This window comes from Mesitornis unicolor, unplaced genomic scaffold (genome assembly GCF_000695765.1).
Source record: "Mesitornis unicolor isolate BGI_N332 unplaced genomic scaffold, ASM69576v1 scaffold6835, whole genome shotgun sequence".
Classification (NCBI taxonomy): Eukaryota; Metazoa; Chordata; class Aves; order Mesitornithiformes; family Mesitornithidae; genus Mesitornis; species Mesitornis unicolor.
Window position 1 is genome coordinate 16,672 of NW_010184713.1, and position 18,696 is coordinate 35,367.

The 18,696-nt window shown below is 49.0% G+C and overlaps 1 protein-coding gene across 1 annotated transcript; it reads right to left on the reverse strand.

Moving 5' to 3' along the window:
* Window positions 1–1,258: 1,258 nt before the first annotated feature.
* LRRC75B (leucine rich repeat containing 75B) lies at window positions 1,259–17,928 on the reverse strand (the record flags this gene model as incomplete). The annotated part of the gene is made up of 4 exons (XM_010184558.1): window positions 1,259–1,915; window positions 13,403–13,515; window positions 16,341–16,471; window positions 17,904–17,928. Coding segments are annotated over 4 exons (792 nt in total), but the record flags the coding sequence as incomplete, so codon positions are not given.
* Between the last annotated feature and the right edge of the window lie 768 nt (window positions 17,929–18,696).

Consider the following 18,696-nt stretch of genomic DNA (forward strand, 5'->3'; position numbering starts at 1 on the left):
CCTGGTGGGGACAGATAATTGAGAGGACTCGACTTATCAGCTAAAGTCTGATCGGTTTATTTGCATCAGCACCATGCAACAAGAAGGGTGGCAGCCTACCACAAATGAACAGCCATGTTTCAGTTTCCTTAGAGGAATGAACCACTCTCACCAATGCGAATGGTACCTGCTGATCCTCTCCCACACTGCTCAGGCACTGCGTGAGGACTCCTGGTCCATCTTCGAGCTGCTGGCTCAATTTGTGAACAACCCAGATACTCAGACTCGGTAGTGCTTCACGCCCACGTCCAAGAGAACTGTTTATTATGTTTACATAGAGCATGAGCAATGTGGAAAACACTAGAAATATTGCATCAGTGGTTTGGTTTTTAGACAGCATTGGAAATGGCGATGCAGCTGCTCACGTCATGTCTGTATTACGAGGTATGCAATATGCCATGAGGAACCAAAGCTTTGCGCTTTACTTTGGGAAGTGCCCACCTCTGGCACATTCACTGCTTGCTCCTCTAGTGCCACAGTTTTGCGCGTAGCTGTCTGCTTTTCCCCAATTTCACTTGGAACTTGTAATTTTAGTACAAAAGCAGTTTTTGAAACCAATCCTGCTGATCCACAAGACTGTTCCCCTCCCTCTCCACCCCCCTCTTCCCATCCCATCCCAACTCATCCCATCCCCCATGCTCCCACCAACACATACCTCCTTCCCCTCCCTCTCACCCCGGTCACACAGCAAATATCCTGATGCTGCAGTTCCAAGCCATGTGTCCGCCCCAGCCTATGTGATCCAATGGTCTCTGACCAAGTCCCTTTGTTCAGACATTAATACAAAACACACAATAGGAAAGAAACAAAACAAAAGGAGCCAGACACAAGAGGGAGACACACTGCCGGGCTCCAGCTCTGGCCTCTGAGCCCTTCAACTAAGCTCCATAGCAGCTAGGCTCTTGGGGTACCTCCTTTCACACTCAAGGCTGCAGGTCCCAAGGTTTTCAAGGTGCATAGGAAAAGGAAGAAAGGAAGTTAACTACAAGCCTGTTTCTGTTTTAGGTTACCCCCATCCCTTTCCCTCAACCCAATGGCTGCTGGAGGATATTCTTGACTCCGACAGGTCTTTTCCCGTCTTCCAGTGAGACCCTGCCTGGGGACCAGGTTCACTGTAAGTCACTGGTTCCTCTCTGGAACGTGGGCAATGGGTTTGGCAGTGAGGGGAGGGAGCGGAGCACGTTGTGGGGGGGACAACAGGCTTCTGTCTCACAGCAAGTTGGGGGGAAATGTCAGGGAAGGCGAGAGAAAAGAGCCAAAGGAAGCCGGTAAAGCTGGCCCTCTGCTTGATGTTTGTATTGAAGACTTCTCCTTGGGGCGGCTTCAGTGTGCCAGCGCCGGCCTGTTGTCCAGTCACCTCTCGCAGCCCTGCTGAGAGAAAGCACGTGGTGGGGTGCTTCCGGCTGCTTCATCCTCTGGCTGGCTGCCCTCATGCCCGCCGGAGATCTCCGAGTCGCAGTCGAGCGCCTCATAGATGGTAGGCAGTGTGGTCTGCTGGCTGAGGCGCTTGCGCAGGCCCACAAGCAATGGCTGCGGCATGGAGGAGACGTCCACATTGTTGCCGAGGTCAACCCAGGCCAGGCAAGGGAACTTGTTCATGTCCTTCATGGTGTCAGTCAGCTCCTTCATGGTCGCCCGTGTCAGTCGGTTGCCATTGAGGGAAAGGTGAGTGAGCTTGGGTAGTGCCCAGAGGAAGGGCAGCAGCAGGCGCACCATGTCATCATTCAGCTCGGTGAAGCTCAGGTCCACAGAGGTGAGGTGGTCCCCGTTGTTCTGCAGGTAGTAAGCCATGCGGTGGACATCCCGCATGGTCAGGGGGATCCCTGATAAATCCATGGAGTCCTGGCTCACCTTCTTCTGCAGGCTGTTCTTCAGGCTAATGATGGAAACGGGGCGGGGGGGGGGGGGAGAGAGAGAGAGAGAGAGAGATTGAGATCATTAAGGGGACCATTCTCATCCATCTCTCACCCAGGTGAGAGAGTACTTGGGATAGGAGAGAAAACATGGCTAGATTGTTAAGCAAAGGGTTAATGGAGCTCACTGGGGGAACAAGCACAAGATTTGCACCATGCCTCTGAGCAGGCTGTCCTGGGGCTTTCCTGTATATTTTTAGCACTTACACATAAACTTTTCCAGAATTAGCTAAACATAGGATGGTAAAGTGTCTTCCACTAGGACATTTCAAAGGGTTTGTTTGTATGGGCATGTTCAGACGCTCATGCATAGAAAGCAAAAATAAGGTAAGCAGACTTTCAAAGTGCACTGGTATGTGCTGGTTTGCACTGGGTGGGAGCTGTTTGTGTGCCACCACTCCAGGTGAATGCCAAGGTCTGTTGCAAACAGACTGTGCTGCAGGGCTATTGCAAAGGGGAACACTGTTAAAAGGCTGAGAAATGGTTATTTTATCAGGAAAACAATCTATAGGCAAACAGCACTCCAGGATTTACTGCCTGTCCCTTTAAAAACCTTCCCAAGCAGCACTTAGTCAGTAAGCAGCACTAGGGGCTGCCTATTTGGGTCTCTCTGGTCAGCAGATCATCTGGGATCTGCTGCAGCTGTGAGGAGGTGGGGAGGGCATAAAGGTGCTAAAAGAAATCTGGAGGGCAGGTTTTGGCCATTTTTTTTGCTGTCTGCCTAGTAAGTGGAGTGAGAAGGAGGTAGGTGAGCTGCACAGCAAGCAAAGCTGTGTTATGGGGCTGTTGGGTATGCAAAGGGAGTGGGATGTGGAGTTTTATGATGGGCTGTGAGTTTGTGAGAGTGCTGTGAGAAGCAGGAGCTGTGGGGCTATAGGAGCTGGTGGGGCTGTGTTGCAAGACTGAGGAGAAATGTGTGTTGGTGTAACATGAGAATCTATTTCCTTAGTTCAAGTGATGTTAGTCTTGCTGTTGTTTCAGGCATACCTAGTTTTAAGGATATGGGAGCCCTAGTAGGACCCCCACTAGTGTCATTAATCATGTGCTCAGTGGGTCTGTAAGTGCCTTGTTGAGTCTGGGAGGAGCAGGGTGGGTTGAGAATTAACCATCAATCTGAAGGTCCCCACTCTTCCTATCTGGCTCTCTGTAGTGTCCTGCATACCTGTGGCACAGCCAGTCCCTGACAGCAATGGGTACATGGGGACATGCAATTTCCTTGGAGGAGGCTGCAGCACCGCAGGAGCTCCCGTGGCAGGTGAGAATGTCCCTGTGAGCCTTAGTGTTGCCAGGCCCTTCTGCAGTTGTGGAGAGGATGTGACGCTGCCGCTATAGCTTTGCTTGACATACGCAGTTCATGGCATCCTGGAAACTTCAATCCTTAATAATCCCCTATAAGTGTGTGATAACACAAGCGAATAAATGTGTATCAGTGCAGGCAACAGCCCTTCATGGACATGATCAACACTGGCAAACCTGTACCTGTGCTTCCTGGAGAGGTGTGAGGTGGAAAGACCTCATGGCCTGCCTTGTCTGAAGCCCACAAATTCCCACTCTGGGTTTAGCAGCACTTTGTTCGGGCTATTTCTGTGTGTCCTTGTGCTCCCTGTGGGAATTCACTGTGCAAGGCTGAGGCTGCATCTGCAGGCATGCATTTGAGCTAATGAGCTCTCACGGTAGAAAGGTAGTAACAGTATGGAATAACTTATATTCAGACAAATGTTTTAAAAAGCTTTATGTATTACTTACTAAATGTTTACACTTTACATGACCCAGACTGCTACTCAGTGGATCGTGGGAGGGTCAAGGGGATCAGTGCTTGTCTGTACTGTCAAACAGCAGAGACTGACGTACTGGTAAATTATAATTGGTCCGAAAGCACCAAGCAAGTTCTCTAAAAGGTCTTTACCTGAAGATGGTACTTGGTATATCTTCGATATCAGGGCCCCTGGATTGTGAAGAGTTAATCAACCGCATTGCTTGTAGCAGTAGTGCTACTCTTAGCTACTGCAGTAGGAGTTGTGAACTGTGCATGCTGCCTGGGAGTTGTATTTCTTCAGCTCTCCTGGAAAAACAATGTGTGTGCTCTTTTTTTTTCTTTTTTTGTTTGTGTAGTTTGTCACCAACCACCAACAGTGGTGTGGCACAATCTACCACAGAAAAGGTTTAACTTGTATAAAATCTGTTGGGGATTGGCCTCAAAGCTGGAAGAGCCTCAGGTCTCCCTGGCACAATGTTACACCTTTAGCTGTGCTAGCTGTTTTATCTCCGCGTTTGATATGGTGTACTTGTTGTTCTAGCAAAGCCAAGCATCAAATGCACTTTGGAGGTGTGCATTCGTATTGGTCAGATGAAGCAGGGAGAGATTAATCTTGAGCGTAAACCTGATTGCACAGGGGAAACAGTCCCCTAGTCCCAGCAGAGACTGGTACCAGAGATGACAGAAGCCTTCTCTGGCCTGTATTAGTTTTGAGTAAGATTCTGTTGGGGGTGTGGGGAAATACAGGATAAACAAGCATAGATGCAAGCCTGTAATTTATTCAGTGTCTGTTTTGTGCATATGCACCCTGTGGCTCCTGGAAACTCTCTTCCCCAGCAATGTAAACTAATAGCAGATCTGGAGGGGGTGTGTGTATGTGCGCACATAAGCATAGGAACAACCCCCAGCCCCAAGCCTTGTCTGTGTTTGTGCAAAGCCCCCTCTGACCTTCCTGTTGTAAAGCTACAAGAAACAAGCCTTAGCGCTCCCAGTGTGGTATGGGGATGGGAGCCAGGCTGGAGTGGGGACCACTGGAGGGCACGTCTGAGCCAGCACCGCTCCCTCTGCCGAGCCTCAGCACTAAGATGCCGCTTTTCCTGCTGTGTCTGCAACAGCAGCTTTCTTAAGAGGGGGCAAGTCTGAATGGCTCTTGGGGTCCCCTTTTGGGTGACTTGGCTCTGAGTGCAAACAGTGAGAAGTGAGGGGAAATGTCAGCAGGACAAAAGCAATGTGCTTGTCCGTCTCTGCCTGTTAAGCCTCCCCTCCTGTTGACTGCTATGCTGGGACTGCAGTAAAATAAGTCACAGATCGTGCTCTGACCAGAGCAGATACCTTCTGCTGCTCTCCTCAGCAGCAAGCCAATACCCCTTGGAGGCTTTAATCAAGCAGACAAATTATCTCCCTGTAATTGATTCTCCAGACTGGACTGCTCCTGGCTGAATGTGCTTAAACCCTCCTGCCTCCTGTCCTGTGCCAGAGCCCTCCCTCCTTGGCTGGCTTGGTTTTTTTTCCTTTCCTGTGTTTTTGCTGCTTCCTTTTGCCCTCATTGCTGTACCTGCCAGGGCCACTCTGGGCCTCCTGTCTCAGCACTGTGGGCTCTTCCTGCATTTAAGTTGTTTTGTTGCCTGTAAAAAAGCCTCTTGTAGGGATGTGTCTGTAGAAGCTTCGCCTTGGTGGATTTAGCGCCTAATGCGGCAGCCAGGCCCTCAGCTCTCTGGTAAGTGGAGAAGCATGAGATCTGATGCCCCACGCATGCTGTGAACCCTGGCAGCTCTCCTCCTCGCCTCCTTGGTGTTTCTGTGCAGCTCCAAGAGGTGCAGCTAAACGCCATCTCTGGGGCAGGGCACAGAATGGCTGCCCACTCCTTCTCCTCTGTTACTTTAGAGGTAAATACATCTGCTGTCAGAAAAGACGTGGGTAGGTGCTTTGCTTTGAATTATCTGATACTTGGTATTTTTTTGAAGCTCTGCTAAGCAATACTGGGGGGGGATGAATGGGGGGCTGAGGGAGCCCAAAACACCAAGCTCTCAGACACTTCTGCAGCAGCTGAGAAGATGCCAGGTTTGTTTCCAGGGAAATGGGTCATCTATTATCCCTCAATTTCTGCAAGTAAAATGGACTTAAAGATTGCTTCAGCTGCAGGAGCTTTTTTCTTTGTGTGAGACAAAACAGCTACTTAGTGACGTGGCTCTTGATGCCCATAGGACTTGTAAGCAGAGGGCTGCAAAGCACTGGAGGCTGGATTAACCTAATACTACTGCAGCTGGTGCTGTGTGCAGATTTATAATTGTGGGGATTTGCATCTAACAAGGATCTGGACCCTGGATGCAGGGAAGCAGATCGTGTTTGTATTATCTGCAGCAAGCGTAGAGAGGAAATAAAAATCCCCACTCCCTCAGGTGCTGGAGAAATGGCTGCAAGTGAGAAATTCTGTGAAACTTTGAGCAAGAAGCAAGGGCAGTCAGCAGCAGCCTGTCCCCCACTGCCTGCCTGGAGCTAAATGCAGCATTCAGTGAAGAATGGTGCCTGCCCACCTTCCTGTGTGTATGGCCCTGCTTGCAATCCCAGGCCAGCCCTCCTGAAGGATGCAAGCTTTTATGGGGTACATCTCCTTGCTCCCCATGTGAAACAGGTTGTTCCCTGCATGGTTCCCAACTACCTCCTTGGGGTATGGCCTTTCTCTCACTTATCCCTTCCCTAGGTGCTAACTCTACTCTTCAGCAGGCATTAGCCAGCAGTCCCCAGGCTGCACCCAGAGCCTGGCCATGGGAGATCTACCCAGGATCAGTCCAGACATTGTAGGAAGAAGGCTTTTTATCTCTCAATTGGAAATGTGAGCTGGGAAAGGGATGAAACCACCTTGCACCTCCCTTGGCTTTTTTTCTGGGATCAAAATCCTCTTCTCCCCACATAAACCTCAGTCACTTGTTCCTGCCTCCTGGGAACTCAGCTAATGTAAGCAAGTTCAGAGCTGTTCTGAGATGAAACAAGGAGACCTGAAATTAATTGCTAGTTGTTTGTCTCCAGGATCTGTCCTAAGGGGCCTACCCCTCTTCCAGGTGCTTCTTTGAGTCCATGAAGCTGAGGGCTCAGCACACTTTTATTGGCACTGAATGCCCTTCAACTTCTTGCTCATCAGCTAAATTCTTTGGTGGCTGCAGAGAAGGGCTGTAGTGGCTCATAATTATTGCTCTGGTGGAACTTGCAGCACCCGTGGTGGTGCTTGATCTCTTGTTATTTTTTTGGGGTTTGGGGGAGCTTGTTCAGCCCAAGAATGTTCCAGTTTCTGGAGTCCCAGCCTCATTTCCTTGTCTCCATGCTATGGAGAGAGGCTGGGAGGAGATGATGAGTTAAGATAGAATTTCAGTAATGAGGGATGCCCACTACTTCCTGGCTCTCTGGGGAGTTACCAGCTTTCCTCCTCTCCCTTTTATTTTTACATTTAAATTGCCTCTAAATATAAATTTTCCCGATGCCAGAGACTCCAATCACTCTGCATCCCCTCCTTCGTGAAGAAACACTGCCAGTAGTGGCTAATTAGCCATGACTCAAGTATCTCTTGGCTGCTCTTCCTTGCATAGAACCTAGTGACAGGCATGTTTGGATGGCTTCTCCGCTTTCAGCAGTGATTTAGGGGATGGACTCCAGGCTTTCTAATAGCCTGCTTAGCATAATCTGCTTGCTTTGCTTCCCTGTGGCACGAGGTGCTGCTGTGCAAAGATGGTTTTAGCTGCCTCTAATGAGATATGAAAAAGAGAAGCCTCAAAAACACTGACCCAGACTAACCCAGCCCAAGCTGTTCTGAGGCTGGGCCCAGCACCTCTGTGAAGATGGAGGCACCGCACAAGCGGGCCACTCCCATGAGAATTCCCTTGGTCACATCTCCATCCTTGCACCCAAGCTCTTTTGATCAACTGTGAGCAGATCCCTCACTGTGGAGAGAAGGGAGCACAAAGGTGGCCTTTCTCCTTCCACCCTCCCTCTGCAACAGCGGTGGGACACAGATATCTAGAGGTGACAGTGCAGCTGAGTGCCTCTCCTCCTCCTGGCTCTGCTGTCATCTTCACTCTGTCCTTGAAGGTGTGTCCAAGAGAGCTGTGAACCCTTGGCTAAGGATTGAGAGGCTAAGGGAGCTGGGGTTGTTTAGCCTGGAGAAGAGGAGACTCAGGGGGGACCTCATCACTCCCTACAACTACCTGAAGGGAGGTTGTAGTCAGGTGGGGGTCGGGCTCTTCTCCCGGGCAACTGGTGACAAGACGAGAGGGCATAGCCTGAAGCTGTGCCAGGGGAGGTTTAGGCTGGATATTAGAAAGCACTTTCATAGACAGGGTGATCAGGCATTGGAATGGACTGCCCAGGGAGGTGGTGGAGTCACCATCCCTGGAGGTGTTTAAGGAAGGCTGGATGTGGCACTTAGTGCCATGGTCTGGCCGATGTGGTAGTGTTAGGTCATTGGCTGGACTTGATGATCTCGGAGGTCTTTTCCAGCCTCAATAATTCTGTGATTCTGTACCATCCTCCTGCTGCCACTTGATCCACCCAAGACCTCGGGTTGTTTCCCCTCGTTATTTAGGTCTATCCTAGCAAAGCAGGGAATAATGCTACCTCCTCACTGTAAATGTCATATGTCAGTCTATGTCCTTGCTAGAACTTCAACTGTGAGAAGGAAGAGTTCCTGCCTCTCTCCACAGTTTATTCACTAGTTCATGCCTGTCCAGCTGACAGCTCTGCAAGCAGCAGCTTCTTGAAAACATTGTGTGGGGAAGTTCCTGTACTCCCATATGACTACTGCCATGTGGCTTTAGTTAACTGACTGATATTCTTTAACTTGGCCTCCTTTAAAGCAGAAATGGTGGTGCCCATTTACCCTGTTGCATAAGGATGACATGAAGCTGTAGTTAATATTCACCTCATGCTATGTGAAGGCCAGGATCTAATCTGCCAGAGCTGTCATCTGCAGCCCTGAGTGATGTTTTCAAGGAAAAAAAAAGATACAAAGCCCTTTAGAGCTGTTCCCTTGCAGTCTTCTAGACACAAAGTGCTTTCATTGCATTTTAAAGTGCATCGAATGCTGCAATGTCTGAGCACTCCACATCAGTAACTGAGAAACAAGAGCAATGAGCACAGAAGGGATACTCTGTTTTCTACCCAGCTTTGGATTGGCCAAGATGAAATTAACTCAGATGAGCAAAGTAAAACCATGGTGAGACTTGTGAAAAGGAAAACCCAGATGCATGCAACTTGGGAGTTATTAACTCGATGCACACAATTGTCTTTGCTCCTCAATAACCAGTTACTGTGTGAAAAATCTAGCTTTTTTTCTGTGCCAGGAACACCCTGCTTGTAAAGATCATACTGTGTTTACTGCCTGCGTGTTTTGTGGATTCGGGTTTGATCCTTTGCACTCAAGAAAGGAAGCAGTTGCACTAAAGTAGCCAGCTCTGGGGATGGGGCAAGTGAAAGATGTGTAAGGTTCCCTGACATGGCTTTGCCAAGACCGCTCAGTTGTAATCCATAGCTTCTTGAGTGCAGTACCAGGCAGTGATCCAGCTCTCCAAAGGCTGCCTTCACCTGGTACCCTTCTGCCTCTCCACTCTGAATTGCAGTCCTGTGTGGCTTTGTCCTTGAAAAGTAATACACTCCCTGGATTCAGGGATGCAGATGGCGGCACTTGTACTAGAACATGTAGTTCTCCTGAAGTGCTGAATTTAAGAAGCCTCAAGAGTTCTGACAACAAGAATTAATAACATCCAAAAATTCTGCATCTGTCAAAATACCACAGAAGTGGTGTTGATAGCCTAAAAAGCCTGTGTGTGTGTGGAGCGGAGCATTTCTTAATCCATTACTCTTTACTCTATAAACGTCAGTTTAATGAGAGAGTGAAGCTGGAGTTACACAACACTCCAGAATGTATTCTGCTCATTAAGTGTGAGTGATTTATACAACTGTAAAATGGTGCTAAAACTGGATTCCTGTTAGGATATAAGGGACTGACAATTGTGCAGTAAAGTCATGCTGGTCCTGGTTGTGGAAATCTTATCCTCCAGCTTTTTAGCTTTTAATTTTAAAAGCCCCAGTAAATCCCCCAAGGGCTCGACTTCCCTGTTTGGTCAGCCAGCCAGCCCAAGCAGGGTCAGCTGCAGGGTGGGGTGCAGGCTGTTGACTGGAAGCTGCAGACTTGAGACAGCATCTTGCAGAAGAGGAGAACTGAACCCCTTGCTTTCAGTGTGGCAAACTCGTCCAAGTAAAACCTGGGCAGCTGAAATAGTCTCTTTGGGTGAGACCTGGGCCACCTCTAACCCTTCATTGTCCAAGGCAAACAGCCACTGTCAAGAAACCCTTAGCACGGATGCGGAGGGGAGAACTGCTTCCCAGCATCACCTTTAACTGTTTAATCAGGCAGAGAAACCAGACACTGCCTGGGCTGGCGCTCTCCTGCTTGCTTCAGCTACTGGTGCATTGACTCCACTAAGCAATAAACTTTCTCCTTCCACGTTTTTGTATGGATTCTGCTTCTGACCTGGGGCATTCAGCTGATAATGGCATGTGGTCTGACTTCTCTCCCAGACTCGGGGCCAGGTGCCATATCACAGTCACTCCTGTTGGTAACTCTTTAGAGGAATGGCTAAATGGAATAAACAGCAGCTCAATGTGTCCCGTGTAAGGCATGTTGCACCTTTGCTGCAGTCAGAGCCCTGGGTTGAACACATCAGACTTAAAGGTGGTGGTGGAAGCAGGTGGGACGTTGGGCTTTAGTGGGGAGCAGGTTTGTGGTTAAGGAGGTCAGGAGGAATATATTTGTGCATGTTTGCAGGCTCTCATGTTTGATCCTTTGCGAACTTAATATGATTGGACCCTATAGCATGAGTAGCATAAGAGTGTTCCTGCTTGGTGGAAGTGTGATTGGTTCTTAATCGAGTTTACAGTTCCAGCTGTCCTGCATTGCTGTACATCAAAACAGGAGTGCTGGAAGAAATGTATCCTATCCTTTCTGCTTTACCAGTTCATGGGTGGCTGAGGTTTGTACTCACTGGATGTCTTGCATCACACTGAGAGTAGATGGGATGTAACTACAGTTAGTTTGTTTCTGACCCACTGGTTTGCTATTTTGCAGTGGGGAGGAACACTTGATGCGTGATCCAGCTCCAGTATTGCAGGTCCTTTCCATCTCCCGTACCACATCTCTGTAACACTCCAAACGTAATTAAAACCAGGCAGATGCTCTAAGCTCTCTGTGTGGCTGGGCTTGTTAATTATCTCCTGGACTCATCTGACGTGCTGCCAGAAAGCAGAAATCACATTTCAGAAGAGAACAAGGGAGTCCTGCATCAGCTCTGTGAAAGCCAGAAGCCAAAGCCCAGAAGACCACAAAAGCTAAAGGAGAGTTCAGTTCCTGAATGCGATCTCCATGCACTGATTGCTCACAGCTGTACCAAATGCTCACTAGATTTTAGAAATGCCTTCAAAGTATTGCTGCTGCATCCATGGTTTGTACAGGACCTTGAAGGCAGGAAGGGTACAAGCCAAGAGCATGGGTTCAGAGACGGAGATTATAATAAAAGTCTCCTACTAGCAGACAGAGCAATGTGGAGAATTCAGATCAGGTGAAAGCCTGGCTGGACAAAATTAGGACTCAGTATCTCCAAATGAAGCAGCTAATTCTTGCTTTCCTGCTCCTGGCAATATCTGTTTTCTTGCAGCGGCCTCAGATGTCAACTCTGCAAGCACCTTTTGCTGCAAACTGCAAACCAGTTCCTCTCCAATCTTAAAAGAGGAAGCTCTGCTGTTTAATCAAAATTATTTTGTGCTTTATGTAACGCCTTGCAGCTAGGCCTGGCTGCCAGGCAGGGCTGCTCATTTTAGCTCTCTATTTCCCTCCATAGCCCACTGCCTTGCTGCCCTCTCCCTGCTTATGTTCACATATGCTCTGTACCTGGCCAGTACTTTGGGCCTGACCCCTCTGTGTGGCATTTGGGCTTACAGGGCCCAAGATTCTTCCTCTGGCCACAGACTTGCTCTCTGTATCATTAGTAAGCGATGAGTTTGCAGCAGACAGTCCTCTGCTCTCCCTGGGCTGCGCAATCAGAGGAAACACCTCCAGTTTGACTCTCCAACTGGAGAAGAGGTTTGTTCTGCCTGCAAACAGGAGTGTGGGGGGCAGAGGGTTGAGTTACATAGCTGCAGGGAGGGATTTCTCACTTGGAAAACCAGAATGAGGATGGATTTTGGCAAAAGGGAGCTTGGAAAGGAATGGAGACAGCCACCCCCTCTAGAGCTCTCCGTTGTCTCCAGCACTCCTTATCTTTAAGCCTCTATCTTGGGAGACGATGAGGTCAGACCTGCTCTCTATATCCTGCATCTCCAGTGCTCTGCAGGATACCGTAGGAAAATGTAATGAGTGGGTCTGGAAAAGGACTTGCTTGGCTCTCATCCCTTGGTCCTGTTCTGTGCTGTGGTTCCCACCTGCAGCCCAGCACTAGCTGTGCTAGTCCGTGAGGAGCTGAGGATGAGAGCACTGAAATTCACAGAGCTCTCAGATTCAGTGGCAAAGTGGGGCTGCAGGTATGAGAGGCAGATGGCCTGGAAATCATGGTATTAGGAATTTTATGCCTTAAGATGTAGTGGGGATCTGCCTCGGAGTCGGAACAAAAGGTACGATGGAAATGTCAGTTCCTGTGGGGGATTTTAAGTTGCTGGCACATGTATCAAAGACTCTGAAAGTCTCAGGAAAGCCCAAGGCAATTCTCAGAGTGCTGCCAATTTTGCATTTCTTTTTATCCAGTCCTGCCTGTATTCCTGTGAAGCTAATGGGGCTGACATGAGCTCTTTCTTAGTCACTTCTCTGTCTTTTCTTCAGCAGTGGTGATTTGTCACAGGAAAAGGCTTTGCTCGAAGAAAATGAGGAGAGAAGGACTAGACTTAAAAGAAGTAGGGATTGCTCTTTATCTGGTTAGAAAAGTCAGCAAGTGTCAAGGAAAGAACAAGTGTGGGTGTCTGAATATGTTTGTAGTAGTGGAAAGCAGCTACCATTCAGTAGCTGTCAGTGGCCGATGTGGTTTGAGTCGGGTTCCCTGTATGTGAGGCTCTGCACCTTCTCGGGTCCCTCTCCTGGTCCTGGCAGAGAAGTGGGAGGTAGGTAAGGATGATCACCTCTCTGCCAGCCACCCCAAAGTGGTTCCTACTGAATGGGATGATCAACTTGTAGCAGTGCATCATAATGGGAGACCTCTCCCACAGGAAGGGAGGTTTTACTGGAACAAAACAAGGAAAAAGTGGCATACGAAGCTGGGGGCCAGCGCAGCTCAGCACATGGGGGTGTGTATCGGCAAGGCTGCCAGCTTTGGCCACGCTCCTAGGGCCAAACACCCCACAGACCCTGTTGGGAGGGCTGTCTGTGCCGTGCAATCAGTGGGATTGATTTCAATGCACCTGGGAGAGGTTGAGGAGCTATAAGACTACATTAAAAAGAGTAAATAGCAAACCAGGTCAAGGAGAAGGGTGCTGGTACTGCCCCTGCACCATTTGGCTGAGGCTTTGTAAGAGGCTAAGCAGTGACTGCCATGCAGGTTTTCAGTCCTGCCTTTCTCCAAGAAGGGCTGTAGTGGCAGACTGGGATGGTGCTTGGCTGCAGCACAGTTTCTCCTGGCAGATCCCCCTCCATGTCCACCCACGCTGTCCCTGCCAGGCTGCTTACCACACTTGAGACTTCCTCCGGGGCATGCTGTGCCGGTGCCATTTCGAGTGGGGAGTTAGGTGGTAAATCAGCTGCCTGCAGATCCTGTCTGAGGATTTCCAGGGGTCATATTCCTGAAAGCAAAGGGACAGTTTAGACTCTACCTTGCACCACAGCAGTACAGGAGGCAAGGGGGAGGGCAGAGGAAGACGGGAAAGGAACAGCGGTGGTAGTGGAGCAGGGACATGTTTATAAAGGAGAAGATGAAGAGAAGACAAAGAAAGGATGAAAGAGGAATGGCAAGAAGGCTGGAGATGCCTCTGCCACATGCCATCTCCTCCTGGGCTGGATGAGGAGCAGTAAGAGCTCTGCACTGCCAGGAAGGACTCTAGCCTAGCCAGCACCCTCCTGCCCTGAGGGGGGCTACAGTTTCACACCCGACTCTGTTCCCTCCCGTGCTCCAGCTGGGAGATGCTGGGACTCCATGTTACTTCCTTGCAGTCCATCAGCCTAGCCAGCACCCTCCTGCCCTGAGTGGGGCTACAGTTTCACACCCGACTCTGTTTCCTCCCGTGCTCCAGCTGGGAGATCCTGGGACTCCATGTTACTTCCTTGCAGTCCATTCTGCTCCTGGAGGTTTGAGTTTGGGAGTTTCCCAATGCCAGCAGTTCCCTCCAGCCTGTGCAGTAACTTATCAAGAAAAGATGGCACTAAGATGGTTGCTGCCTTCCTGGGTTTATTTTTGCATGTGTTCTCTATTGCCATGACTTTGAACAGCACCTCTCTTCCTCTGGTGAAGCAGGATGGCAAATGGCAGAAGCTTAAGGTTGGGATTTCTGCCCCTTCTACCCTATTTTCCAAGTGCTGACAGACACATGCATTCCCATTCCTCAGCCCTCCAGCTGTGGTGCAACATGTGCATTTAGGGACTTGATAGGTAAACACATAGTAAAGCTGTTGGGGAGTATGCTAATTTATTCCTCATTGCGAGCGGGTGAAGTGCCGTGCTGTGGGCCAACAGCTGCACGGTGACTTTTCCAGGCAGTCACTGAATCAGCTGCACTCCCCAGGGATGCGATGCCAGCACGTGGCTGTTGTGCTGTGCCAAGTGGAGAGGGGATCCCGTGCTCCGCCAAACACTCCCCGATCCCTGTCGCAGCTACCCTAGGAGTTCTGCAGTGACTGGCTCTGCCCTTGGGTTAGGTGCCTTGTTCTGGACTGCTACTGTGCTGGCAGGGCTGCAGTTGGCACCCTGCTGTCACCTACAACAGCAAACCTTTCCAAGTGGGTGCACGTGCACACCAGGCTTCAGCACAGAAGCTGGCACAATGCTCTGCAAGCGTTTGTTGGCTCACAACTGAGAATTGCCCTCCTGTTCCTTCCCATGTCCTCACTGATTTAATTTCCACTGACAGACTGGGAATTGCACTCAGCCTGCCTGCCTGTAATGCAGTTACACCCACCAGATGCTCAGCCAGGGTCAGAGAGGGCACGTGGGCTGCTAATGTTTGTGCTGGGAAGGGTGCTGGTGCTGTAGAACACTGAGTCTCTCCAACCCCTTAATTAAACTGTTAGCTTTGAGGGGCAGCTCAGGTGCTTAACATCTTCCTTAGGAATGGGGAAATCTTATCTATACAATGGTACCTGTGTCAGTGCAGATAAGCATGTGCATCTATAATGCATAGGAATAGAGAAGCAGGGTGTATGCAGGTATATAAAAATTGTTGTGTGTTATCTGCTAAGCACCTGGGCACTGGAGGAGAGTAATGTCCCCTCGTGCTGCCTCTCCTGAAGGGTACTGCACAGCGTGAGGCTGGAGGTGGTCTGGCAGCACACCTGGAGATGAGGTCAAGCAAGCTATGGGTAAGAGGTACTACTGCTGCAACACACCACACCCCTTTCCTTTTCAGATGCTTATAAAATTTGCACAAACATTACACTTGAAGATTTTTCAGCCTGCATTGCAGCCCACTGATGATGATTAAACTTTGGCTAAATGTAGTTTGTCTATTGAGACCTGACTAGTTAATTTTATCAGAGAACCTCAGGAGATGGCAGAACAAGGCTAGAAATGCCACTGATCTACACCAGGCATTCAATGTATTCCCTAGGGTGCTGCTGTTTGCTCTGAGCTGTGCGTACTTGATATCTCTCTGAATAAAGAAATTCACTGTATTGCTTTCCTTATAAAGCAAACATGACACTTGCCAAACCTGATGATTAAATGGATGTATTGCAAATCCAAGTGTTTGAGGTGGCAAAGGGTAACAGAAGTAGGCACTGGTGTTGCAGTGGGACTGTGGTATCTGTGATGTTTGTCTGCGCTCAGCCTTGCCTTTCTTTGTCTCAGGTCTCATTGTCCTCTGAGCAAAAGTGCCAGAGCAGCACCAGGGATACCACACATTTGCTTCTTGAACCCCGAGTTGCAATACATTCTTACAGCACCATTCTTTACTTGGAGATCTGGGAGGTTATGGGGGTGGTGTAGTGCAGGGTTAGGGTAGTAACATGTGGCAAAGGGCCTGCCTAAAGAAAGGTTCTCCTTCTCCTGCAGAGGCACCAGCCTGGGCAGAGGTGCAGAGATCTCTGTTTCCCCATGCAGCCCTGTAAGACCCCATAATCTGCTTTGAACCTCTGGGGCATACCAGTGACTATGGCACCACTGTCTGCCCCATATGTTTTTATCTGGCCTGTACCCTGTCATCAAATTTACTACTGGCCCAAAAAGTAAATTCCTGATTTCTGTGTGCATAACCGCCCCCTCCTTCAGTTACACTCATGTTCTGAGGTTGTTTTAACTGATTTCTACAGAAATATGAACAAGGATCTATATGTTGCCACTCCAAAGGCATGGACTGGCCGGCTCTGGAGGACTGCAGAGCACCAGCCACCGCATTAGGGTTCTCTTTGCATGAGTGCTATATTGCAAGGTATTCATTGAGCTGAGGAAAGAGTTCACCTTTTTGGGACACTGCAGATCTCTGGCAAGGCTCATCAGCAGGTCATGGGAGATGGGATCCACCAAGTTGAGGAAAGTTGCATTTTTGTAAAGCACTTCATTGAGGAATGTTCCTTCCAGCCCCAGGTCCTACAAGAAAAAAAGTCAATCAGGTACACGGACTCCCTTGAAGCTGTAACCATGAGGCATTTTGCAAAAGGAAAGTAAATCTGATTAGGGGCCAGCTGGTTGCTCAATACAGGAAACTATCCAAGAACGGTGAAGCAGCTGTGTCTGACCCAGCATTACTGTGATGGGGGATGTGGACAGCCAGAGAGCTGAATGAGATGCAGTGTTGAGTCAGCCAGCCTAGGGACTGACCACCTTGTTTCCACCTACCACAGGAAGGTGAGAGCTGTATCATTTCCAGGCTGGCTGGGGCCCAAAGAGAATTAGCTTCAGTGAAGCTCACAGTTTTTTCAGCCTCCATGTGTGAATCTGCTGAAGGAGCTGAGCAGGAAGGCTGGCTCTAAGAACTATTTCTCCAATCTTGGCTTTTCTGGAAGAATCAAACCTTTTTCAGGTATTCAGGTATTGCCATACACCCTGATGGTACCTAGCTGAGCAGAAATCCTGGCTGTGAGTTTAGCTGTGCTTTGAATGTCTCAGGAACCACCAGGCATGGGCAGTATTGTCTTTTGGGTGTAATGGTAAATGTATGGGTAGCTCTGCACAACAGTCATGGGGAATCCTCTTCCCATCTTCCACAGTGTGAGCTAGGGGACTATCTACATGGACCAGGGTATGGGGCACCTTCGGACATGTTGGAAGAAACCTCAGCATCCTCAGGTACAAAAAGCCTCCCTGGGGGCCAGATGAGTAATACTGCAAAGAACTAAGCTGTTTCTTGCTAAGAGCAAAGCTAAGATGTAATAGATGATATAGTTATTACAATCAGGAGGTACCACAGAGCTGTGGAAAAAAATAAGCATCTGAGAAAGAGCAATTACATACTCACATGAAAATACCCCAGGAGTAGAAATGTAGAACAAAAAAGCTCCCTAACAGGGATAGCGCTGGGTTTGATTCAGTTGACAAGGAGGGCTGAGCCCATGGAGGAAACAAGTCCTATGCCCGTTCTGTACTCTGCTGCCAGGAGAAATGAATAAGCAAATAGGTGCCCCATATGTTCGTGCTGCTCCACTGAATGTGTGCTTCAGGCACCACCCAGTGAAAGATGCACTAAGAGCTCAAAAAAAAAAAATTAGAGGGAGAGGAAAAAAGAGCTGGGTGTACACAAATACATCACCAGCAGGGATGGAGCCACAGCTGGCAGAGGTGTGAGATCTTAACCCTAAGCACAATCACAGCCAGTGCTGTATCCACTGTCTCCTACTCTGGATATGCTTGGATCAAGCAAAGAGCACAATATAAAAGAGACGATGGCTACAGATGTGGTGGAGAAGGGGAGAATAAATCAAATGTCTTAAAGCGCCATCACTGTGTGTACACAGATGATACCCATCAGTAACCAAGATACCCAAGCCGTGGGTCAGTCCTGAAGGACAGACAGCCACAGCCACGGCCGGATGTGGGCCAGGAGCGTACCGAGGCATCATGCCAATGTCTCTCTTAACTGTGAGGCTTCAGGGAAATGGAGCCTCCTACGCCAAGTGTAATAGGCACAGATGAAGAAAGCTGCCGAGAGGATGGCATGGCTGGGCATGTAGCAGTGCATGTCAGAGCAGTAATTAAACTCCCCCAGTTGGAGCTCTACCATTAAGATGAATCTGCATTCCCATTATAAATCCTGCCTGCGAGGGTTTTATAAATAATATAGCTGTAAATATTCACTTCACGTTGATAGTCCACAAATTCTTAGCTCAGGGACATTTTCTGGTTAACCTTACTTATTTCCCTCTCTCTCTCATTTCTTGGAAAATTTTGTATCACCTAAAGGGTGGCTGCAGACAGCAGAAATGTATTACAAGTCTTGCCAGTTCAGTTGGCTTAGTGCTGTTATCTTAAAAAGTACACTTGGCTGTTGTCTTGGCACTGGGAAATCAGACTGTATCAGACTTTTTGGTGGTGTAAGTCTAACACCTCCCCTGGCCTCAGCTGAGCACTGCCCACTTAGACCAGCAGGAAGGCTGGTCTGTCTTTTGCAGGTGGTCATTTCTGAGACTGGTAAGACGATGTGCAATGGAGCTGTCCGAGGGTTCCCGTACAAAGCAAGCATACATGAGCATATACCCGTGGTTTCTGGTTCTCTGTGCAGTCTTCTAAAATGCTGGGATTTTGCATCTCTCTCAGTGGATCTGCTTCCGCCTGGCTTGCTTGCTTTACTTTATCACACCCTCCCAACATCCTAGGACCA